This window comes from Drosophila serrata, unplaced genomic scaffold (assembly GCF_035046125.1).
Source record: "Drosophila serrata isolate PLE 108 unplaced genomic scaffold, ASM3504612v1 contig_184, whole genome shotgun sequence".
Taxonomy (NCBI): Eukaryota; Metazoa; Arthropoda; class Insecta; order Diptera; family Drosophilidae; genus Drosophila; species Drosophila serrata.
This window is the reverse complement of record NW_028257082.1, coordinates 9,854,585-9,881,376: the sequence shown is the minus strand read 5'-3', so window position 1 is coordinate 9,881,376 and position 26,792 is coordinate 9,854,585. Positions and strand designations below refer to the sequence as shown.

At 40.4% G+C, this 26,792-nt stretch overlaps 1 protein-coding gene and 1 long non-coding RNA gene across 2 annotated transcripts in view; one reads left to right on the top strand and one right to left on the bottom strand.

The window, feature by feature from the left end:
• bs (serum response factor blistered) overlaps positions 1-26,166 on the bottom strand; it is a 33,842-nt gene extending 7,676 nt beyond the window's left edge. Inside the window, exons 1-2 of the mRNA XM_020946513.2 lie at positions 24,162-26,166; positions 18,202-18,450 (exon numbers count right to left, since the gene is read on the bottom strand). Of these exons, the coding sequence (XP_020802172.2) occupies positions 18,202-18,450; positions 24,162-24,779 (867 nt within the window). The 5' untranslated portion in view covers positions 24,780-26,166. The remainder of the gene's footprint in view (positions 1-18,201; positions 18,451-24,161) is intronic.
• Positions 1,059-14,925, top strand: LOC147644437 (uncharacterized). The gene is made up of 2 exons (XR_015270747.1): positions 1,059-1,337; positions 13,456-14,925. It is a non-coding gene; the product is annotated as an uncharacterized LOC147644437 (long non-coding RNA).
• Positions 26,167-26,792: the final 626 nt, after the last annotated feature.

Below are 26,792 nucleotides of genomic sequence, written 5' to 3'. Positions count from 1 at the left end.
CTTACCTAGACAATATATTAATTTGCTTTTGAAATATGATTTAAAAGGTATCAAAATACATTTAATTACTGCAAAATTTGTAAGAGTTTCACAATGAAATAACCCCAAATTAAACTATATTTTTATCTCTTGGTTACATCGACTTTAAAATAAAGACAACAAAGAAAAGACAACACCGTATTAATTTTTATAGCCAAACTAGCTAACAAAGTTAATACATCTACGCTAATTATACCCAAAAGTTAGGGTCTTAAATAGAGACCAAACTTTGCAGTGTTCGACTACAACTCCAACTAATTGAAAAATCAGTTTTGGCACTCCAATCGCCACCTTCGTCATTAGTCAAACACCACCAAGACGAGAATTATTTGGATTTCATTAAATTGTGTCATTTCTGACAAAAATGAACAAAGCCTGAGCAAAAACCATCCATCGAATGGGTGATCGCAGATCGAAGCGTGCCCACGCCCACATTTCAATCCGACAAAAATATTCAATCGCTGATTTCATATTTTTTTGTGTGTGCAAAAAACTGGTTACACCCAACAAATCGCAACGAAAGAAACATATATGTATATATGACTTGGATTGAATAAATTTCAATTTAATACACAGTCAAGAGAGTGAAATATACGTCATTTTGTAGCAGGTTGGTGTAAATTGAATTTTCATGCCGAGGAGGGGATCGAGAGACTCATTTGTTTGCCCATTTGTCCAATGTCCCCACGCAGCCCGTGGTATATAAGGTCCAACCCAAAAATGGAATTGGTTAGCAAGCCGGGAGCGAGAGTCTATAAAATCTAATACGCACACGAACGGATCGCTGCAAGTCCCGCCCACAGATCGTAGCTATATATATGAACGACTATATAAAATATAAGTGCCTAATGAAAAGCCCCGAGAGAGGCTTAAGAGAACCTTAAAGAGTTTCCAGTGCGATAAGTGCGAGTGGATAGGTTGTTTGTTTAACCTCTCCCTCACACTCATTACGATCAGAGCTGAGGCTTGCTCTTAAGTCTCTTTCAAAACTGGTTTCTTCACCGGGTTTCTCAAGCGACACTCAAGAGTTGCAACAGCCAGAGACACGGTTTCAGTCTGTGAGCAACTGCGTGACCTGAACGACGATCGAGAAGCGATTTAGGTTTTGCTTCAGTGATTGAAAGACGTGATGAAAAGTGTGATCAATCGTCAAGAACTGGCAAAAGTGTGTGAAGAAAAATTAACAAGAGAACACTGAAAGATGGTGACTTGAATACATAAGATCTGCTGGGAGGCAGACAGTCTGGGAAAACAGACTCGGAAGATCCGCATTAAATTAATTATTACTTATTAAATGGGTAAGTGCGTGGAATTATAAACTTATAGAAAGTAAATATAAATTAAGAGAAGTTTATAAATTAACTGGTCATTAAATAAGTTTTAGAATGAGGGAAAGTAATTGATTTAATGAACTTAAATAGGCTTCGTGAACTTAATCCTAGTTTAAGGGCTTTGTTAATATGCCAGACAAATTGGAATAATAAAGGTATAGAACTTTTAAACAAGGGGATAAGGTCCTAATTCTTTAATTCCTTTCTTATTAAAATTATACAGAAAATATTTAAGTTAAGTCTTGTGATTGCTACTCCTCTCGCATTAAATGCGTAACTATCACATAAAATCGAGCTCAGAGATTGACCCCTTCAGACTCCCGATAGTCTCAGACCTTAGAATAAAGCCAAACTTTCCCAACTGCTGCGATTCCGAGGCAAAAGATAAACCATTCTCAGCACTCGAAACTGCAAACAGTAGCCCAGCATGCCGACAACTCAATCATCGGCTGCTGCAATCACACAATCACAATCACCCCTGCCGACTCTGGGCCCAGTTAGAGTCCGGAGCCTGGCCAGAGTCTGACTTGGCCTATTGGTTAGCTGGGGGGAGGGGTTCAGTACGATTGTGGTTGGGCCTGCCTTTTGTGGGCCGCCACATTGGCGGCCACATTTCATAAATCAGCATGGGAGAGAGCAAAGCGAGCCAGGGAGAAACCGCCTGCTGCGAATCCTGGCTATTTATTGTATTTTAACAACATTATAAACGAGCGTTTAAGTGGCGAGTGTTGGGATATTGGCTGCTGGCCAGCCATGATTTGTGTTAGAATGCAAAATCGAAGACAATAACCAAATATCCCTCCCGATATACCGACAAAGCCGTTTCATAATCAGTCGCGTCGAGACTAGCAGGCGGCCCAAAAGCCTGGCTTACAGGCAAACAGGCAACAGGCAACAGGCTAGCTAGCCAGCTTACTGGCAACATGTGGCATGGCCATAACGTTGTCGTTTGGGCCGGGTCAAATGTCAAGCACATTATTTTTGTATTTACGTATAATAAATATAAATGCATGATGCATTTTTGATAGATTTTCATGCCAATAAACAAGCTAAACGAACCGCTAGAATGGTGTTTAGGCCAACACCACAAACAGCGACTCTGTCTTTGACTCCAACTGCGATTCCAAAGAGGACGGCGACGGTCTCAACTGTTTTGTTACCCCATTGTGTGGGTACATAAATTTCATCGACAAAAACAAAACAAACAAAATCACACAACAAAAAAAAAAAGACCAGGAAGCTGCGTTTTCGGTCGGTCTTGGGGTCTCGGTCTCATATAATTTTGTGTCTATGCAAATGTACGCGCTGCATTCGGTTTTGCATTGGCCCGACTTTGGTCTGAGTTTGGTCTGAGATGTTGAAAAATCGAAAATCGACGACGATCGGACGGCCGATCGAGCCTGTCAGTTGAGTCAGTCCTGAGCCAGCTCCGAGCTGGAGCCGTGGCTCCGATGGAGGACCAACCACGTTGACGTTCGCCAAACAATGCCTTGTTGACACTGATGGAAAATCTGCGTGTCACAAATATCAAAAATGCAATCGTTAGAAAGCAGGACGAGCCTCCTTCACATATATGATGGATCCCCATATGATCCCCAGTCCATCCATCGGAGTGATCCAATCTTGGTGGGGCGAAGGCAACTGTCAGCCGAGCTCGACGCGGGTTTTAGTTATAGATCTTTTCTGACCGATATGCTAATGCCTGATTGGATGGAAATGTGATGCCAAGTAGCCAAAATGGCAACAAAGTTTGCAATTGCTTGAAAATAGAAAATAATAAACTAAATTAGGTAACGTAGAAGATGTCATTTTATTTAAATATTTATTATATCCTTGCAGGGTATTATTATTTCAGTCAAAAGCTTGTAAAGCTGCGAAGGAGTCATTTCCGACTTCATAAAGTAGATATATTATTGATCAATATTAACAGTCAAATCGATCTAACCATCTTTGGAAAAAAACAAAATTATTTAATTGCATTTTTAAAAAATCTTAAATTGGGTATGCAGATTTATTAGCGTAATAAAAACTTAACATTGAGCAGGTTTCCGAATTAAAATTAAGGATTTTTTGGCAGAGTTATAAGTTTTTGAAACTTTGATTTCTCAGCATGGCTTCAAGGGTTTTTACGTTAAGTATACGCCATGTATGCTAGATTTATTTTAGATCGAAGACCCTTGCAGCAGGGTAGTATAATTTTAGTTAAAAGCTTGAACCACTAAGAAAGAGTCATTTCCGACCCTATAAATCATAAATATTCTTAAACAGCATGAACCGCCAAAATATCTAGCCGTGTCAGGCAAAAATTTGAAAATTACATCGTTACATCGATAAAATTTTCAAAAATTGATCATAATTTGAATTTCTTTAAAAAGTTAAATATATTAACTAAATAAAAACTAACATAACTAACATAGAAAAGCTTCTCAATTTAAAATTTATGATTTTTTTTGCTTAATTATACATTTTTAAGCTTTGATTTGTCAAACAAATTGTCATATAAAAATATCGATAAATACTGATTCAGAGAAAGCGAATATTTAAAGTTAGTTATGATCGATTTCCGTTTATGTAATTATCTTTATCTTTTCTCATTCACTCTCTGATTTGATCAACTTCTTACTGAAGGATCCAAAACACCTTTTGCCTAATTGAATGCCAATTTATTGCATTTATAGACACAATAAAAAATTCAGCTCACATAGAAGCTCTTTAAACAAATACGCCAAATGCAATATAGCAAAAACAATCGCGGAGAGTTAAGCAACAAAAAAAAGGGCCAACTAAATTACTTAACAAGCCGTTGGACTCGACGTTGGAACAGAGACGACGACGTCTTCGATGATTTACTTGTGCGTAATAATGCAACGCCCGCAATGCTTGCTGGACAGTGGGTCTCCTTCCGACCGAGGAGGAGAGCCAGAGCCAGAGTCAGAGCCACGTCCAGGTCCAAGACCAGGTCCAGTGGCAGTAGCAGTTAAAGTCATACTCCTCCGCCTCCACGGAGGACAGAAGGATGCCGAGGTAAATGCATGTGAGAAGAAGTATAACTGGGAATGCGCCTCAATTTAAAATGCGAATTACATTATCTGATCAAATGCATTCTTCAGTGCGCTCACCAGGAGGAGCACACACACACTCCATGTGGATCCACTCCACTCGGAGGCACTCCAGCCAGGAGGATCCCCATCTTGTGTGTGTGTGTGTGCGTGTGTGTGGAGGCTGCACAAATAAATAAATTTTAAAATACAAACAAGTAGCGCGCGCAAAAAGCGCCGAGTGGAAAATTCGTGACAGCAATTGTTGATGAGCAGCGTGTGAACAGCATCAGCCCCCGATCCCGTCGATAACTCAAGATCACAGAACACGGGGGAGCTGCAGAGCTGGAGGGAAAAAAATAAAAACAATGTTGTCGGGCAAACGCGTAATATTGAGCGACTAATAGCCGGGGCTTGACTTGAAAGCGAACGACAACGACGACGGATAGCTCTCGGAACTGGGTCCGTACACCTCCGCAGTCTAATTAACTCCTACGAGCAGCAGGCCACGGTTTTTTTTTTTATTTTTAATTAAGGCGCACACTAGCTCTCGGAATTATTTGCTATATCGTATATATATATATATAACAAGAATCAAATGCATATTAAAGTCCAATAACAACAATAACAGCTAAACAATCAAGCAGATCGTGGGTAGCTTAAAAGCTAAAAGCCACAACGCAGCCAAGCGGCCAAATCAAACAAAAGAATTGCACAATTACAACGAACCTTAGAACCGAGGGAGTACTTGATAGTTTAGAAGTGGTTAATGCTTGGAGAGCAGGGTTATTCCCGGAATAATTTTTTAGGAATTTAATTGAAGAGCTACAGACTCAAAGAAATATTACAGAATTTCATCAATTAGTCACAGAAAAATTATTGCTAAGGGATTCTCAAAAAGTTTGTCATAAATGATTGTAAAATTATTTATCCCAAAGAGTTTGACATTGATATTTTCTAATATATCATGAAATAACATTTTATTGTATTTTAACTTTAACTTATTTAATAGAAACAGAAATATAATCATTCCTAAATTGTAAACATTTGTGTGCTTGCTGTGATAGATTTCCCTTTTTAAATATTTTAGTTTCATTTATATAGTTCAAGTATTAATGGCAAATATTTCATTTCCTAAAATAAATCCTAAGTTTATTCCTTCAAGTCTTTGAGAATATTTGGCACGCTAATTTTTATCATTTTTGGAAAATATCCTTGAGCTTTGCTTTCGAATTAGGACAGTACTTTACAGACAAGACTTTGAACACAGTCTTCCATTGAATATTTCTAAAATAGTTTAATGACATTTTAGGTTTGTAACCATGCTTCCCCAGTTCCCTAAGCCTTATACTCACAGGCATTAAAAATCTGTGTTCCCCATGACTCTTGGGAATACAAACAGAGTCATTCCCTCCCAAAAAACACAAAAAAGTAGTTGCAGTTCCAGAGAAAAATGAAATGCCAAAGTGCGCAAACTGTGCCAAGCTCCTCCGATCTCCTCCCTGATGATTCCTCTTCTCTGATTCTGCGGGGATGGACTGAATCGATGGTCCAACGGACTGACTGACTGACTGTCTGACTGCAGAGACATCAATCTAGAAACGGCAGGCAGAAAGATAGCCGGGACTGACGACGACGATTGGCAACTCGTTGGGAGTTGACAATAATGACGATGGGACGTCGTCTTCGTTCGCGTCTGGCTCGCTGACTCGATGACGATGATAGAAAGTAAAAGAACGGAGGCAGAGCATCTTGCATTTTAACTGCAATTTTAATGAGACGTGGGAAAAAGGAGTCGGACATATATGTATGTACCACAACGAATGCCAAGTTCCTCCTTGCCGTTTGCCTCGTTTCGTAATTTGTAAAACTCGCACGTTGCTGGCATTAAGGACATGCAGATTTCACTCCCTCCCTCATCGGTTGGAACTTGTCCTGTTGTCCTGCCTGGGGGACAATCAACATTTATGGCTATATTTTTAGTACTGCTGCTACTGGCTGCTGGCTGCTGCACGAGCAGCAACAAATTAGCACTGACAGGCAGAGGAGGAGGAGGAGGAGGCTGCCGGGGAAAGAGAGACAAAGGACCACCGGCCAGCGATCAGTGACCATTGTCCAGTTGGTGGCACCATGTGGCCGCCATGTGGCATGACCATGATCGGCGGCTCTAGCCAATTGGACGCCTAGCGTGAGCTTTCTAGGTGGCATCCTTGGCCCAACGGACAGTCGATGCTTGTTAAATGTTTGCCGCCAAAGAGAACGGAACGGTTTGGCACAAAACAAAATGTGTCGACGACTCTTGCCAGTTGCCTGTTTGGCAACTCTTGGCGGCTAGCTCCTGGTGGCCATTCAATCCCAATGCCCAAGGTTCCCCACCCAAAAGGGTATAACAACATTCGTGAGCGTCATTTGAATGGTGTGATAATTTTTGCGCCTTCGCTTGGCAGCTGCCCATGTGGCAGTGAATTAATTGCGTGCCACATTATAAATTTTCGACTCCCTTATTAAAAAGACAAAAAAAAGGCTTCTCTATAGTGAAGCTGAACCTGGTCATGGACCCACAATCTCACCTGTGGAATTCTCACACGCCGCAACAGCAGCGAAAAATTCCAAAAGTGTTGTGGCATGTTGCAAAGTTGTTGGGTGTTGTTGTCCCCGGACGTGTGGGCATGTCAAGGCGTTGTCGCGTAAGTGGCAGTCGAACGAACGCCGCCTGATTTCCCTCAGATCTTACGCAAATATTGCGCATACGCCCCGTGTGGCGGGAGTAGATTTTAAGGGGAGAGAAAAACCTAGAGTTTAGCCGAATAAACGAGTCTAATGAGGAGATCCTGAATTTATTAGTGTGAACATTAAAGAAATATTCATAAAGGATATATATATCGGTTTCGACTCAACAGATAAATTATTCCTTTTAATTTTCCATCATAACTTGCAATCCCTATAATTTTTTAATTGAATAATAGTAAATATTTGATTGAATATTACCGCCAAAGAAAATGATATTGTGCTGTGCAATTATTAGCCACTAAATATACAATTTCCTAGGCTTTTTTGTTTTTTGTTGTCCTCGAATGCATATACATCTAATTTCCATATGTTGCCCCTGCTCTATAGCTCCCACAACACCAACAACAATTACACCAACAACTACAACAACGACTAGAGGCAGATACGATAATTCTGTGTCTCTTTCTAAAAGCACAAAATTTGCATATCAAACGCAGTTAAAAAAAAAGAAATAACAACCCGAAAAGCAAGTAAAAACAGACGACGCCGCGCAGTCGCCTTTCATGACAATAACAACAACAATATCAACTACAACTACAACAACAACTAAACAAACAATAACAACCAGAACGAACAACAACAACGATTGTAGCTAATGCATGGACAATGTTTTTTTTTTCTCTCCCCCCAACAATTTTTATTTTCTCGCTTTAACGCAAAAAATTTGCGTATTCCGAACGATACGAAATTAAGTAAATTACAATATTTGTACGACGATTGTCGTCGCAGTCTGTGCTATATTTGCGTAAAATTATTATGGCAATCGATTTTTGGACCACACACAAGCTGGCAGAGGGAAAGGAGGCACCAGAAAGTAAAGAAAAAAAGCGTAGAAGAAAAATAGTAATAAAATTGTCGATAAAATTATTATTGATTACTCATACGCCGCATGTAACGGGCTAATGAAAACGGGCAAACTGCGATGGGCTTTCTGCGAATAATCGATAACGATGACGATGACGCGATCGCCAGTTAGAGATAGCAATAGCCAGCAATTATTTTCGTCATAAGTCAGCCAATGCGGCGGCGGTGGCGACGACAACGACGAGACTTCTCCGCTGCACTCGCCTTTGAAATCAACTCAAAAGCTCGCCTTTTGGCCACCGACGCTGCACGGAGAGAAAATAATGGGTTGGTTAAAATAATAATTCCATGTTTACTTTAAATCCTTAAAGGATATTATACCATTAGCCAGAATGTTAAAAGTGTGTAATGCAGTGATTTCTGACCTTATAAAAAATATATATCATTAATCAGCATTAACAGCAGATTCGATCTAGCCATCTCAGAAAGAAAAAAAAATTGTTACATTTTTTCAAAATTTTATAAGGGGTTACATCGTTAAAATTGTCATTGAAATTGAAATTACTTATTTTTATTAATTTGTAAACTATTCTTAAAACACACATGGCGTATACTTAATTTATGGGTTTTTACGTTAAGTATACGCCATGTGTGCTAGATTTTTCTTAAATCGAAGACTTGCAGGGTATTATAATTTTAGTAAGAAGTTTCTACCGCTGTGTTTCATTTCTGACTCTATAAACTATATAGTTTGTGATCAGCACGAACAGCCGAGTCAATATAACTATGCCAGGCAAAATATGAATTTTTTCAAAATTGTCCAAATTTTTTTAGGGCTTACATCGTTAAAATTGTCAAAAATTTATTAAAATTTGAATTTTTAAGAACACTTAAGTTGAGTTTGCAGATTTATTAGCATAATAAAAACTAACATTGAGCAGCTTTCCGAATTAAAGTTAATGATGTTTTGGCTGAGTAATGAGTTTTTGAAACTTTGATTTCTCTAATAAATTTTACTATTAAAATTCCTATAAATATCAAATATTTAAAGCTTAGTTGTGATCGATTTCCGACTTGCTTAACTTGCTTTTTAACTGAAATTACTTATTTTTATTAATTTGTAAACTATTCTTAAAACACACATGGCGTATACTCAATTTAGTGGTTTTTACGTTAAGTATACGCCATGTGTGCTAGATTTTTCTTAAATCGAAGACTTGCAGGGTATTATAATTTTAGTAAGAAGCTTGTAACGCTGTGTGTCATTTCCGACTCTATAAACTATATATATTCTTGATCAGCACGAACAGCCGAGTAAATTTTTTTGAATTTTTTCAAAATTTTCCAAATTTTGTAAGGGGTTACATCGTTAAAATTTTGAAAAATTTATAAAAATGTTAATTTTCTAAATTCATAAACTAAATCTGCAGATTTGCTAACCGAATAAAAACTAGCACAGAAATGGTTTCAAAATTAAATTAATGCATATTTGTCTTATTTATGATATTTGAAAAACTTTGATTTGCCCCAAAAATGAGCATATAAAAATATAGATTTTAAGCCCCTATGAAACATATAATTTGGACTCTTTTGATTTTTTTTTCATAAAAGCTAAAAAGCAAATATAAATTTTTAAAGACATGGAAATACAGCTACCATAACTTTTTTTTTCAAGTCATTATATTTATAAAATTTTCTGATTTAAAAGTTTCTCACACAATCCCTTAAGTTTCTCCGTTTTCTCGAATATGTTTCTTAATCAGTAATATTATATATTTTCTCTCAGTTTATTGATGTTGTTGTGCTGGTTTTTTCTCTCTCTGGCGTTCAGCTGTGTGCGTTTAGCTTTATATATGTATTTATATGTATATATAATTGTTGCGCTTCGCACACAAGCTTCCAAATAAGGGACGGCACATGTGAGCTGAGGAAGCTATAACTATCGCTGCGGGCCACGCAAATCGCTGGCGTTTCCACTTTCGCATAGATTTCGGGGTAAACCAACGCATGCCGCCAAGCGGGAGTCCAGCGCGTTGATGCAACCGCCTTGAAAATGGTTCAGTTGTGCCAGGTGGTGACAAGTCGCCAGCCCCGAAAGCGATCACCGATCAATGGCGACCAGGAGTCGTCGTCGTCGTCGTCGGTGGTTGTTGGTTGTCGCCGGTTGTTTGCTGGTTGCCGCTGACGCTGCTGCTGCTGCCACTGCTGTCGTGCAACATATGGCAGCGATGACAACGCATGTTAACAGCTTTTTAAAGTCGTTGCACAACGCTGCGCAGGCGCAGAACAATGCCACAATTCCCAGGCCGATAAGGCCCGCCGAATCAATGTTTTATACTCGGAGCATATACAAAAACTTTAACCTCCCGAACCGCAAAAAAAAGGCAACCAAATTTGGCTGAAATCCGATATGAAATGTCCCGAAAGTGCAGACAGGAAATCACACGCGTGCCACAAAGCACTGAAGCGGATGGAGGTCTGTGGAGAGTATATTATCCAAAAATGCGGTCTGGCATGCCTTTGAATTAAGGTATCGATTTAGCCCAGACTTCAAGCTGTGACTGAAGCCCAAAGCCTAAAGCAGCTCCTGGCAGTTGGTCATCTCCGTCAGTCATTTTCATTCATTGTTGGCGCGCGCTCATTGTTGGTGTGAAATTTAGCACAGCAGCAGCAACATCACATGCAACAGCAACAGCAACAGCAACAGCAACAGCAGCAGCAACAGCCGCAGCGGCAACAAGTGGCTGCGGTTGCAATGAATCCGCATAACAGACATACAACAAACGGACGGACCGAGACTCTTAAAATGCGGCAAATATTTCTTTAGTTGCCTCGCTGGCTGCTGTTGCTGCTGCTGTTGTTGTGGCACGAAAATACTTTTTAAATGCACTGAAGCGTCAAGTCAAGTCGAGTCCAAGTCGCAGCTTTCAACGGATACGCACAGGATCAAGTGTTATAAATGTTAATTCGCAAATAATTGCAGCAGCAGCGAAAAGTCTCTTTTGCTGAATTGCTTAATCGGCGCCAATCAGACGTAGGTTCTTCTCAGTCTGAAGGAGAGTCCATACAAACTACATCTTTGGGTTTAATTGAAAATTTATGGCACTTTCATTAGCGCCCAAGAGAAACGTGCTATTAGAGTCAAGCCTAGCGCAAAATCTTTTAAAAATTGTAAGAAGCCAGGGAATGTGTACATCTTGTATATACTATATGTATATTTTTATTATATAGTATATTAACTCTCACATAAGTTGTGTGGATTTCAACATTTGACTTTATTGTGGGCAGGAAATGAGCTGAGCTGAGCCGAACATCGATTGTTGTTAACTTTTGTTAACCGTGCGGACGGACTGTGGGTAGAAGTCGGCTTGCCACTGGCCCGTGTGGGATGTCCGCGTGTGCTTCATTATATAATGAATCGGGAGATGGGAGATGGGCACAACGCAATCACAAATAAACCAGACGCCAGCAGCCAGTGTTGGCCCAAAGTTTTTTGCCTAGAATTTATTACCAGATATTTTTTTGTATTCTTTCTGACTTTTTTTGTGCTTCCCCCAAGTACAGTTTGGTCGGAGTTTCTGCTGGAACTTGCCACAGATTTAGATGGCAAGAAGCTTGCCAAGAGAAACTTGAAAGTTTATAATCATTTTTAGCAGATAAAGTTTTGCACAGTATTTGTCAACAGTTTATTGGCTAAAGCTTGTTATTTGGAAAAGCATGGAAAAATATTTTTTTTTAGAGAAAACCATAAGTGGGAAGGCAACTTCTTTCAGTTTGAAGGATTATAAAAAGGAGACTGGATCCTGTCTAGGAATTTAAGATCTTTAATGGCTTTAATAAGTCACTTTTAAGAGATTTATTATCTTTGATTCCTGTAATTTATATCACAAAAACTCGTTCTATATTTTAATATTTAATAAAAGCTAACTAACTTCGGAAGACTTGCAGTTTAAAATTTACTTATAGAATTGGAAATCGTTTATAACTAATCTTAAAATATTAACATTCTTTTTTATAACAATTTTCATCGAGAAATCCAATTTTGAAAAACTCCTAACTAAGCCAAAAATGCATATTTTTTAGTTGATTAATAAATCAACGTAGTCAATTTAAATTTTAAAAATTAAATTTTTAGCCAATTTTTGACAATTTTGACGATGTAATCCCTTATAAAATTTTGAAAATTAAAAAAATAAATAGATAAAATTAAAATACTCTGAAAGCGTAGAAAAAGAATATCTTAATGACATTGAGTATATCCTTCAATTTCCTTATTTTACTTAAAAGTTTATGTTTTTAGATGAAGGCATTTAAAATTCCTGTCTTTTCTTTTCTTTTCTTAAATGTTCATTAAAATAAACTAATAACTTTTGAAGAAGTACAAGAAAAGACCGAACGAATATGTGTACTTTAGGAAATAATTAAGTCCACCTTCAAAAACAATGATTTCATTGTTTAGCTTCAGGTTCAAATTCAATTCTTTATCTTATAAATTAAAGAGAGTAAGGAAACTATATTTGATTTTATGTATTGATAATTTTAATTAATTTCATTTATTATTTTTAATAACTTTCTTGAGCTTGGAAATAATAAAATACATAGGTGAAAAAATAAGTCATGATCTGTAAAACTTGAAAAGCAACATTTTCTTGGATGTTGTGTCTCAGTTTAAACTGAAATATTGGTTTAATTTTACCTAGTTTCCCATCGACTACCTATTTTCCTCCCCAGAAATCCCCAACACTCCTATAGTTTCCACCAACTTTTCGTTAACGCTGCCACAATTAGGTAAAGCAAACATCTTCATAGAAAAATCCACGCTGTGAGGCAACCAAGAGGCATTGGTGGAATAAAAAAAATATAGAAAAAACGAAAGAAAGAAATATTCTCAGCCATAAATTGGTCAGTGAAGCGGAGCTGCCTTTGCCTATATAAGTAGATAAGGCGGGGAGCGGTAAGCATGGCTTATAGGAAAATCCAAATAAAAAAACTGTAAGTTTCCTCTGCCACGCTCCACTGAATGGGCGTTGCATTGGGCGTGGCTCAGCGGCGCTAGAAGAGCTTAAAACACACAGAAAAAGTAAGATAGGGGTGAGGAGGAAGGTCGCTGAGATTTCAATGTGGATAGCAAAGAATTTTGATTAACTTGGAAAATCATTGGAGTAAGTCCGGGAGGAGAGAGGTAGAACCAAACAGGCACAATGTACGCATTATTTGTTTGCATTGCGGCCAATAATTGCTTAACTAAATGTGAGTCCTGAAAGGCCGAAAGCGCCTCGTTAAGGTCCCTCAGACTGGCTTTTAAATAATCACAATGAAAGCGGGCCTGTCCTGGTCACAAACAAAAATAAATAAAACACAATACACAGGGAATAAAAGGGTAAAATAAAACAAAAACCAAACGAAACCAAAGAAAAAAGCGCTCACAAATTGTCATTTCTTAACCTTTTCAGATTGCGAAGGCGGCGCAGAAGCGGCAGGAGTAGCAGCAGGAGTTGTTGCTGGTTGCAAGTTGCCGGTTGCCAGTTGCCAGTTGCAAGTTTGCCCAGTGGCCGATCGGTCGCCAGAAGTTTGCCGACTCACAATGTGTGTGCCGCGCAGGCTTTAAGAAATGCCGAATTCCAGAAGCTGCAGTACAATCAGTTGAATTAAAAAACGAGCGCACACAGACAGAGGACGACGGCTGCTGGCCGGGAATGGGGCAAGGGAACGGGGAAAGAGGTTGGGTTGGGAGGGACCTGACTGGAGTCTGGAGTCTCTTGGCAGGAGGAGGATCCACGGCGATATCATCGCGTGGTGAACGCGCGCGCAGCTGCTGCGGCGACTAGGAAATTAAGAGGACATTGTGGCGGCATGCGGTTAGAACTTGAAGCGGCGGCTTAAACACAAAATCCGCAAACTGGCCAAAAGATTCTTTGCGTGGCTGCGTTGTTGGTGGCTTTCGGACAGCTGGACATGTGGACATCTGGACGGTGCTGCTCCGACTGCTGCTGGCTGACAGAGGTCGCCCTCGTACGTAATCGACGAGCATTGCAAATGCTTTTGTCCTCCTGCATCTGCGTCTGCAACTGCGTCTTGTGCTGCGCACGTGGCCACAACCCCCCTCTAGTAGGAGCAGAAGCCGGTCAGGGAGCAGGAGCAGGAGCAGGAGCAGGAGCTGGAGAAGGAACAGCCGCGGGACCAGGAGCCGGAGCAGCAAATCATTGAAATGTCGTTAGAGGCTCGAGCGGCACGCAGCTTCGATAGTCAACGAAACCGCAAAATGCTTTTAATTTCTCAAACTGATATGCACCAAGGCTCCCACTCTTCGCAGGAGAAGAAAAACAGGGCCAGAGGTTCAATCTAGGTTGGTTTTTATTTTACTTTTTAGGTGGGAGCCGAGAAACAAGGAGGAAGGTATCTGAGAAGTACAGCCAAATCTATAAAAAGCTAAGGGGTTTCAGTTTTAATTTGGGAAAAGTTTAAGAAAAGTCTCAATTCATCATTTTATATGGAAATAAACCTAGTTTTTCATATATATTTTCTATACATTCAGGAAACCATATTTTAAAGGGAACTCTTCATAATATATTTACCTAAATTTTTTTAAAGGGTTTGTAGATACATTTACCAAGATAAACTTAAGCGAAGCTTTTTACTGGAATTTTATCTGGAATTTTTGATTTTTAGACCTCCCAAAATATATACTATACATTCCTTTATATAAGTAGAAATACTTTTCTTTACTGAAAAATCACCAAAACTTTGCCTAATCAACGATGACTACGTATTAATATGATTCCCAAGTAAATGAGTTCAGATTTAAGAAAAGTAATAAACGAATAAACCAATAAACACATTCTGTAATTTCAAATCTCTCAAAAACTAAGCACGCAAAACAAATACAATTTTGAAATAAATTCAAAATCATAAAAGCCAACAAACTTGCAGTGTTTTATTTATATTATTTATTTTTTTTATTGGTTGAGCCACGTGGGCGTCTTGGGATGATGATGATGATGCGCAGGTGAGCGACCATAGAAGGTAATCTATGTAGCCAAGACACCCGCGCAGATCGATGGATCGTACTCTCGATGCTGATATATAACGTACACATAATGCCAGCCAGCCAGCCAGATAGCAAATTTGTGTGTTGGCCAACTGCGAAACAGCAGCTGAGCTCTCGGCCCACTGCAAGTTGGCAATTAACCTTGGCTGGACAAAGAGTTGGCGGCGCGCGGAACGACCTACAGCAGCAGCGGTACAAGTTATGAATTTTATCAGTCAACTCTCAGCTGGCAGTCAGCCAGCAGTTACACATAAAGAAAATAGTTGGAAATAAAGAAAATCAAGTTTTTCTATAGATTTTTCATTACAAAAATTGCAAGTGTAAAACTTGGAAACTAAATGTTAAAGTCTACCAAACTTTAACTGAAGTTTTTGAATGAATTTTAAATTTTTGAATAACTTTGTATAGGCATTACTTCTTTATGATAAATTATTATTTATTATTTTCAAAACTCTCATAATAATATTAAAGAAACAATTTCATTTGTTCAAATTTCTATTCCCATAAAGACCCCAAAAAATCATCAAGTTATGACAAATATCCCATGAAATATTGCCTTTAAATGAGTCTACAAAATTACCATAATTTTCTTTGTGTGTAGACAACAAAAACAACTGATGACCTGAGCCGGCGTTGGTGTCACACCCACAACATTTTGGCGTTCATTCATCGTCCCAAGCTGAATGGAAAATGCTGAACTGCTGAGCTGCTGAGTTGGAGCCACCGAATGAGAGGGTTTCGGTGGAGACCGGAGACCGGAGATCATTGCTGGCTGGCACACGTCATCGGGGCAGTGGAAGCCAACCCATGAGTGTGTGTGCCTACGCCGAGAGGCTTTTGGCATTGAAAAGTACGAGCCAGAAAACGCGATTTGCATGCCAAGCCAAAGTGGCGGAGGAAGAGGTTGGGGAGTCTCGACTGACTGACTGACTGACTGGCTGTTGGTGCATGACGAGAGGGTCCCCATGGTGGCTCTGATCGATTTATGAACTCGTCGACGTGACGTCACTCGAACTCTACGATTGTGGAAGCGGAAGCTCTTTACAAAACTTGGAGAGGAAAAACGCAGAAAAGATCGGCACACAGAAATTCATTCATAGAGGAGTTGCAGCCCACTCGCAGATTTTCGGCGATGGTGTGTAGGCTAAGTAATAGCAAAAGTTGGACTTGGTTTCAAAGTTTTAGAGTCTGGGTTTTCGGGTTTATCTAAATGCTCTTAACCTTGCTCTTGAAACAGCTTTTACATACATTCCTTGATATCAAGTTTTTGTTGTTTTCTGTTTATTATTTTATAATATTGCGCTAAATAATATATATATTTATATACTTCTTGTGTAGATACTATTTTGTGTTTTGTTGTTTTTTAAACATATTCTTGATCGCTTATGGGGTAAATTGCTTTAGGGTTATTGCTTCGGCGCATTGCACGATCCATTAAATAATAAATTTAACTAGTATTAAGAGAATTACGTTGCTTTTTGCTCTCTGTTTGACAGAAATGTGATCGGTATTTAATATTAAATAATTGTGTGAGAGAGAGTAATAAATTAAATTTAACTTGAGCTGTTTTTTAATTTGGTATTTTAAATTTAAATGTACAATAAATATTAGTAGAAAGATTCGTAAAGCAAACAGCTCAAAGTTGAGTAAGTGGCGGACATGTTGCACGAAATAATCAGTTAAATAAAATATTCAATTTTCACCATGCAACATTCCAATTAGTAGAGGTCAATGGAAAATACTATAAAGCCAATTTTAGGGGCGGGATCAATCAAAATAAACATAACTATAAAGTCGTAAAGTATAAACTACTAACATTAGGCTAAACGAGTCCGGAAAATACGCTTAAACTTTATTGAGCACGCTCATCACACTCGCAAATACACACACACACACTCACACACATGGGACCCGGGACATCAGGAAAATTGGAAAATGGCCGCCGGCGCATTCGACATTTGTATTTATTTTATTTATTTACTAAACATATCAAACTTTGTTAACTATGTATTGTAAACGCAGCACACTCGTCGAGCTGTTTACCCATTTAGACTCTGTCCAGCAAATCTTTAAACTTTACGGAAGGGAAAGTTTTCCCCTAGTTCTAGTGGTTGGTTCCTCTGACTCTACTCCTTTCCTATGTTATTGCACTTATACTCGGTAATAAAAAAGGACTAACTAAAGCAGTCTCGGCTGTGTCTCGATATGTGTCCGTCTCTAGTTCGGTTCGGTAGAATGGCACTGGGTTTTAGGAGCTGCAGCTGATGCGACAATTGATCTATTGCTATTGTGATGTACATGGAGGAGCTGAGCTGTAGCTTTGATATGGCACAGTCGCCTTTAAGTAAGAGTCTTGACTAGTATACAAAAATAAAAAAAAAAATAAAATAAAATACATTTATAAACACAAAACACTGCGGTCGGTAAACAAGAACAAAACGAGCGGCGAGATCGTATTGGCCATGGATCCGAAATACGAGTATCGAAGTTCGATCGAGCCATTTGCTGCACTTTGGATCTGCTAAACATATATAAACTGCTGTCTAACTATTAAAAAAACTGGCTTGGTTTTTGCGGAACAGCACTGAGGTGTGGTTTAAGTTTTGACATTGTTTTTTTATTCTTTAACTAAAAACACCAATTAAGAGGTTTGGCAATGTTTATGAAGATAGAAGTTGCTTGTAGCCTGGTTTTTACTTTCAAAAGATGTCTTTTTGAGCTTTTTAAACTGAATAACATGTCTTATATTGATCTTTAAGTAAAGATTTATAATTTCTAATGAGGAAAATCATCTGGAATGTTATCGAATCTAGTTAGGATTAAGGAACTGAGAACCCTTTAGCAGGCTGTCCGCCAAAAACCAAGTCCCAGATATTGCCTAGAGAAATACGAGGATCACGGATCTTGTCCGGATTTAGCGCTGCGCATGCGTGTGGGACATGTGCGAGTGCGTCGAATGCGGCGGCGGCACGTGCGGCACATGCGCATGATGCGCATGTCCACCGTAGGCCTGGGCGTGGGACAATGGTGACGCCTGGCCGCCACTATACCCGGACTGCATCAGACTCTGCTCGAGGCTGTAGTGCGAGGGCGGTGCCGGCGGGTGTGCCAGATGAGCGTGCCCATGGTGACCGTAAATCAATTGTCTTACTTTGGAGTCCTCATCGGCGATGTTGTAGCTAAGCTCCGTCTCCTCAAAGCCGGTGGCCGACATCCGTTGATCGCCGCCACCGACGCTGGGCGGATCCGGTGAGTTAAGGCAGGTCTGGATGAGCTGTTTGCCCGCCTCCGAGGTGATCATCGGCTGGAGCTTGCGCGTGGCAAATGTGTACACGTGGCCCGTTTCACTGGCCACCAGCAGCATCACCTGCGTTCCGGTCAACGTGGATAGCTCGTAGGCCTGCAAAGAGAGGGAGAGATGCAAAGAGGATCGTGTTAAGCACTCGATGGTATCGGTTTGGTATCGGTATCAGGATTGGGTATCTGGCTGGGGAAACTGTAGACGCGTGTGTTGGCCAAGCGGCACATAAATTTACCCACCAAACTATGCGATTATGTTGGGGCGATAAGGAGAGGAGCCTAAGCGTGGACCGCTTGGATTTTAAATTACCAGAGATGGGAGCGTGACTTAAAGAGGGTTAAGTTATCACTGTAGTTTTGAGTTTTGTAGATCAAAATGGAACCAGAGAGTAAAATCTTAGGATAGGAGCTCTAAAAAGCATTTAAAAAGTGTCTTACAAACCTCAAACCAAACAAACTATTTATATAAAACATTCTAGAACTAAATACACCCCCTTTAAGTTTATTTACTAATGCCAAAATAACTAAAATAAATGTTATAAATAAATATAATCATATATGAGCGGCTAGGTTTTCTGTTCTATAATTAAGTATTCAGGTGATTCAGTTGAAATTGAATAAAGCAAACCTAGAAAGCGACATATTAGCCTGAATAAGTATATATGATCTACACTAAATCAAGACTTTTTTGTTTCTATTTCTGCCAACATAATATTATTGCCCTACTTTTCATCTTTTCGGCGCCACAACAATTGATATATATATATATAAGTACATACATATATGTTTTGTAAAACAAGCTTAATCACCTAATAAAGGCAACTATACCATTTCGTGTGTGCCTTTTTGCCCAGGCAAAAGTCTGCAAGTCAAACCCTACATTTCACCCACGCAAATCGGGACAGAAGTCACGCAACCATCGCGATGGATGGAGCTCTCCATGCTCGGGATAACACCTAGGAGACCCAGTGTTTGCTGCACATTAGACGGTAGCCTAAGCTGCCTATCAACAGCTCGTAATTACTATAAAAGCGATAAAGTCGCTGTCTGGCTTACTGCCTGGAGGGCAACAAGAGTTTACTCCACCATGGAGCAGGCAGAGCGCATAAATAACTGGCAAGAAGCGAACGCTTCGGGAACATTTATTAATATTAATGAAATTGTTGTACACATTGTTGGCGAACCTCTGGATGGGGATTCGGATTGGGATCGCCACGGATCGGATTGGTTTCGATTGGGTTGGGGGGGCTTTATGGCCCCATCCCATGGACACATCGATTGGCTGCCAATTTTATGTGTAACATGTGTAAATGCAAACAATTGACACGGTCCGAAAGCGGAATCTGAATCTGAATCGGATTTCGATTTCGATTCCAACGATTCCTGAGTAGGTGTCGATTGTATGTGAGCCGAGCCCTAGGTACCGAACATCCCAGGGACCCGAAACAGACCAACAATTCATGTCAATTTGAATTTCGAACAAAGACAAAAGGACACGACACTGGCGAGGATTGCTTAAGGGTGAGGTAAGGGTGAGGGCAAGCGTGTTGACAGGACAAGAAGGCACAGCCCCAGAGACTGTTTCTCGGGCCAGATGGAGAGTCATTTGTTAGAAGCCGATTGTTGCCTGTTTTGTAGGCAGCCTGCCTTCTGCCTGCAGTGTTGCATGTGTTGCATGCGGCCAAAAGGCAAGCCGACACGGCCCAGCCATGGAGGAGCCTCTCTGGGCCGGCTTTAGGGGGCTTATCTGGGCACAATCTGCCGCCGATGGTGAAGCTGAAGCTTCCGTGCTGCCCCGAAAACAATTCCCAAGCCAAAGCCGAAGCCAAAGCCAAGCTCGCTGCCTCGTGATTTCAATTTAACACCTTTTGGCGGCATTTTACGCCTGTGCCTCCATGCCTGCACCCTTTTGGCCATGGCCAACAATTGTTTGGGAACTTGTCGATGGGCTTGTTTTGTGCATTATGCAGGAGCGCTTTCGCTGCCGTTCAAATGGTATCGTATCGATCCAATGGAGCCCACGCAATTAGGCTGGCCAACAAATGAGATCACTTCTGATCTGGACATTAGCTCACTTTTCACTTTTGTGACCTTTTTTGGCCACCCTACTACAACCGCCCACGCCATAAGATCTGTGCTCCGGCATCGGATCGAAATGACCAAAATTGGCCAGCGGGAAAGCATGCCAACAGGTTGTCGCTGTGACCACTCTCTGGGCCAAGTTCATTGGCCGCAATTTGTTGGCTGCTGCTGCTGCTGCTGCTAGGGATGGCGGATTGCAGATTGCCATTTCGCTTTTTGCTCCAGCCGCTGCTGGTAGCGCCAAGTCGCGATCCCATTGTCTGCCTGTCAACTGTCCGCCGGCTGGACATCGGTGAGGGACCGCATCAAAGTCACCCAAAACGATACATATATACACTGCGCGTCATCAGATTAGCGCCCCCTGAACATTCTCGGGTAATGTCCAATATTATCCAAACTATCAAGGCTAAAGCCATAAAACTTTTTTTGACGATACTTTTAATAATATTCTTCAAAATAAGATAAGGTACATAATGATAAGTATAACAATAATATTTTATTTATTTGAAAAGAAAATGTATACCAAAAATATGAATTTAATTTTGCGTCATCAGATTAGCGCCCCCTGCTTAAATTTAATGAATTTTCACTTAATGCTTAACAACTAGTAGTGTTTTATGTTTTATCTTATTATTTACTTATTTTCTAATCAAGTTAATAGTGGGTGGTCCCGCCCCCATTTTCCAGGACCTCACAGATCCTGCTGGGAAGTGACTCGTACAATTTCTCAACGTATTGTAATGATATTGAAGACCAAGCTTCTTTAATCCCGTCGATGAGCTCCAATTTTGTACTATACTGCTTTCCAGACTCGTATACTTTTCTCGAGAGCCATCCCCACACGTTCTCTATTATATTTAAGTCCGGAGAGTACGGCGGCCACTCCAGGACATCAACGTTTTGGCCCTGTATCCACGATTTTAAAGATCGGGCAGTATGGATTGGAGCGTTATCGTGTTGAAAACGCCATTTAAGATTTCCAAAACAATTTTGGAAGTGTGGGAAAGCCGTTTTTAAAAGATTATTATACGCCACGGCGTTCATTTTTGGGGTGAGAAATTGTAACTCATAGGTGACAAATAGGATATGGCTCCCCATACCATTACGCCACCTACCCCGCTATGTAAACGATCTAAAATATGCTCTTCTTTACGCATGTCATGGAAATAATAATTATAGCCGTCAGGGCCTTCTAAATTAAATATGTTTTCATCGGAAAAGACTACAAAGCGCCACTCCTTCGACCATGTCCTATGCGAGCGAGCAAAATTTAGGCGCATTTCCTTTCGTAACTTATTTAGTTGTGTTTTTTTTTTTAGTTTTAGTCTTTTCAAGTGTTCTGCTTTTTTTATGATTCGTAATACCGTGGACTTGCTAGCTTCCACACCGCTTTTTTCTTTAATTTTGGTAGAAGAGTCGTGTGAATTAGACGCATGTTTAACTCTAGACCGAATGTCTACTTCGGAAAGAACTCTGTTATTACCGCCTTTCATATTTTTACCATAGCCTTGTTTATTTTAAAGAAAACTGGCTATAGTTTTTCGATGCCTTCCCATTTTTTCAGCAATTTTATGTAAAGATAAGCCACTTTCACTAAAGGCTTCGATCTTAGATTTTTCTTCTAAAGATAGGACAGTTCCTTTACCCATTTTGATTCTTAGTTTATAAACAATTATTCAATTAATCAGCACAAAAAATTTCACAACTGTACGCCAAAAATTACGCGAAATAACTAAATTTGAATTTACAGGCGCTAATCTGATGACGCAAAATTAAATTCATATTTTTGGTATACATTTTCTTTTCAAATAAATAAAATATTATTGTTATACTTATCATTATGTACCTTATCTTATTTTGAAGAATATTATTAAAAGTATCGTCAAAAAAAGTTTTATGGCTTTAGCCTTGATAGTTTGGATAATATTGGACATTACCCGAGAATGTTCAGGGGGCGCTAATCTGATGACGCGCAGTGTATATATATTTTTTTTGTTTTGTATTTTTTTTTTAAGGGACGCATATATAGAAGCGGGATTTTGTCTCGAAGCGTGCGCCTGTCATAACTTTGGCCCCCGAGAACAGGCAAGGAGGAGAACCTTTGTCGTCCCAGGGGTCAAATATTATGGATACCCTTTTGGAAATGGGGGATATAGGGAGATCTTTTAGTTGGTAAAAAGTGAAGTAAAGTTTTGACGTTACTTCCTACGATTTTTACTTATACTTCTTAATATATCAGGAAAGTCTTAACTAGACAAGTATGGAGAATGAAAATACTTTAAAACCTATTTAAACTAATACTTTTTAAGAGTATTTCCTAATTCAGTTTCTTAAATATTTTGTACATATTTTTTTTTTTTTAAAGCTCCTACAACATATTGGTTGTTTTTGGCTTGCTTGGGTCAAATATTTCATAAGATTTTGTGTCTTGGCCAAAGATCGTGCTGAGATCGTGATTTAGCGCCGCGATGTTGATGCTTTTTGTCTGATTTTGATCGCGGGCTTGGTTTTGTGCTGCGACCAGAAAAGGTCTATTTAAAAAATGTGAAAAATTTCATATGCAGCCGCCAGATCGATGGAAAGCAGCAGGAGCAAAGCAGGAGCAGGAGAGCAAATGCAGTGGCATTATGTAAGTTTGCGTGTGAAAATTGGTCATTTGAAAATACCAAAGCACTGGAGGCCGCATTGCATCGAGAGCCAGGAGCACGGAGCACGCATCAATTGCTGGGAGGGAGGTATTGGGATGGAAACTGGGAATGGGTGGACTGGTACTAACTGGTAGGCCTCCTTTGAATGCAATTGCGGCGGCAAATTAACATTTTATGAAGCCGAAAACAAAGGGAAATGCGGAATCGTGGGCTACCGTGCTTACACACAACGCCGCCAAAGAGCCAAAGTCAACCCGGCAGACGGGATTCGGCCGAAAAGCCAAGGAGGATCTTTGTGGCTACTGTTCTAGAGCGAGGGAACTTTACAGGGTACAGTGGTTCGGGATTATAGAATACATGTTCCTTATCATAACGACCTCTTAATATGCACTGCATGGGACTTAAAAATGGGTTTTTTATCGTCCGATTGCAATTATATAGAACATGTTGCCAAAGAGAGTTTGTCTAATATTAACTATATACTCTGAAGAAGAGTTTCAGTTTTAAAAACTGATTTATATGTTTGGTAAGGGTTCTTTCTTCAATTGTTAGAAATTCTTCAGTTCTTAAAGAGGTTTTTGAACATATCTTTTTTAAAATTGGATATTCTCTATTAAGAACTATTAATGTTGATCTACTTTAATGTAAATTCACTTTAAAATCATCTCTTAATTATTTTAAAAGAAGCTCTCTCTAGTGATATGTACTGAAGGCCAAAAGTTTTATTAAATTTAGTAATTTTCCAATGACAAGTCAAGGGTTTACAACAACAAGATAAGATACCTAATAACTATTCTTTCCTATGCTTTTTCCTATTGGAACCCCCTTGGAAACTGAACCCACTGTGCTCGATGGCCACATGACGATAAAGCAACGCTCTCTGTGGAGCCTAGGAGAGAGTCAGAGAACAATGCCAGAAGCACTGCTCCTCCTCCCAAGGAGCTTTTGACTCCGACAAAGTCTAAGCCAAGCATTTATTAATTGCACATGCGCTGGAAACGTGGCCCAATGTCAACATCCCAATTGCAGGCCCAATCGTGGTCAATATGGGTATGGGGATCTGGGATCTTAGGGAACTTACCTTCTTCATGATGCCCGTCTTGCGCTTGGAGAAGGTCGTGTAGCGACGCAGCTTGTTGTCGATGTATTCCATTTTGATTTTGACACGTCCCTTTGTCTTCTTGCCGTTGGCGGGCGGTGACTTCTTGTTGGGCAGCGGGTTATAGCCATCCACGTTGTCCTCGACGCCGCCGGCGCTGCTGGCGACGCTATCGAGTCCCTGGAGCGTCAGTCCGCCGGCGGATCGATGGTGATCCTCATAGCAATCGCTTCCCGATCGCTTTAGGCCGCGATGTTGCTGTTGCTGCTGTTGTTGCTGCTGCTGCTGTTGGTGTTGCTGCTGCTGCTGCTGTTGTTGCTGTTGCTGCTGCTGCTGCTGTTGGGAGGCGTGCTGGGGGCTGTGTAGGGTCTGGCACTGGGCGGCTGTGGCTCCGGTAGCGGGATTTGGCCGCTGCATGGACGGTACACCGCCGCTTGCGCCGCCGCCCATGCTTTGGAGTAGGCCGCCGGAGGGCGGGCGGGCGCCCAGGGCGGCCACCGCCGGGTTGCCGTACATGTCCGAGGGATCGGAGAGGCTCAGCCCGATACTACTCATCGAGTAGTTCAGGTTGTAGCGCGAGTCGCCCCGCGTCGGATCCATTCTGAGGTAAAAGTTCTCCACCGTGGAGCCGTAGAAATCCAAGGCACCGCGCGCGTCTATTATTGCTACCTTTTCGGTAGCTGTGAGAGTAGATCCGGCCGCGGCACACTTTCCCAGCCGCCACCTTCCTGCGCGCTGCCTCGGATCGGATCGGATCGCTCTTTAATTCCAAAAATAACACACAAAACACACACCGCGCACACAACGCGATTCGGCTGATGGCTGGCTGGCTAGCTGGCGTTTTCCCTGCCGCTGCTCTGGGCTGGCTCTGCCTGGGGGGGCTGCTAACTGCTCAGCCTGGTTTATTCCCCCAGATAACCAATTAATTGGACGCTTTTTAACCAGAATTTAACGCGAATTTTAAGTGCAACGCCGACGTTTTGCAACACACACGCACACACACACGCACACGGCTCGCAAACTGACAGCTGACAGTCCTGCAGTGTTGGGAGGCGGCGGAAACCAGGGATGTAGCGCTCGAGTGTTGCGAAGCAGTGGTGTTTTGGCGCTCAAATTTGAATTCGCATTCGTTGACTGTTGCAGCTGTTAATGTTACGCTTTTTAATGTCGCACTTGTAGTTTGGGGTGGTTTTGTGTTTTGTATTGCTTTATATTTAAGATAAAGTTCTAATTTGTTTAGCGTTTTATGCTGATAGGTTTTTGTTTTATTTCTTTTGATTTAATAGCCTTTTTGTTTTTAAATACCCTGATTTCTTTTGTATTTTTAAGAAATCTTTTAGCTTATTTGGGTTTACTTTATAGTTTTGTAATTACTTGACAGAATTATGAGTTCTTTCTGAAGTTTTTATTTAATTTTCTATAATATTTTTCCTTTTATTGTTGTTTCTGCTGAAGCTGCTTACTTTTGAACATTAATCTTTACCATCCTTTTTCTTTTATTTGATAATTATTTCTGGAGTTCATGTAGAGTTAAAGAGTTTATCTTGTAATTAATTTTTTTATTTAATTTGCTGTTGATTTAGTGATTTATTTTTGTAGTTTTTGAATTTTATTCTAAGTCTCCTTTATCTTGATTGATTAAGAGTTATTTTGATTGATTGATTTTGTTTAATTTAAGCTTGAGTCTCTCGAAAATCCTTTTTCAGCTGCGTTGGACTCGGCTTGTTTTGTTTTTTTTTCGTGTGCGCGATTATTATTATAGAAATTATATTTGGATATTTGTTGGCGCTGCTCTCCGAATGTGTTGCATTTAGTTTAGCTTATTTGTCGTCGCTCGGCGGCACTTGTTTGGACCGCTGTTTGCTTTATTTGTGGCGATTTTATTGTGGTTCATTCCAAATACGATTCGGAAAACGGAAAATACAGAGAGCTGAGGGCTAAACTAGCGATCGATGGCTGGCGTTGTGCTTCAGATGGCGTGCAATCACCTAATAAACTGCGGTGTATAAACAGCGACGACGTTCGTTCGATATTCCAAACTTGGCCCGGACCGGTTTTCTCTCTTCCATGCTCTCTTCTGCGAAAGAGAATTCTCCAAAGAGACTTCTTCCAATCCCCAGTCTGCGCTCCCCACTGGGGGAGTACATAAGCGCGGATGGGGGGGGGATTATTTCGTCTTTCATTTTGCAGAGGCGGCTATGTTTATGGCTTAATTAATTAGATATATCTGACAGAGCGTGTATCTGTATCTGTATCTCTCGCAACGCCCCGCCCCGCGATATGCATACTCATTCGTCGCGCATGCGCATAGATCGGAACGGAAAGAAAAAAAGCCCCAACAAGTGCTAGCTCCTCCCCCATGAAATGTTCGTGATTGAGTTTTGTAATCACAAAGTACGCCATTTTTAACGTTAGCTTATCAGCAGCTTAATTTGTAATTGTTTCTTATTTTTTGTGGTTGTATATTTCTCCTTTCTTTATCGATCGACAACATTTGAGGTCCCCACGAGAGACACAACGACAACGACGACAAACAAAAAGCGATACACTTAAACTATGCCAGGAATTTTTGTGAGCTCGGCCAATATGGTCAGAATGCTCTAGAGGATTTGC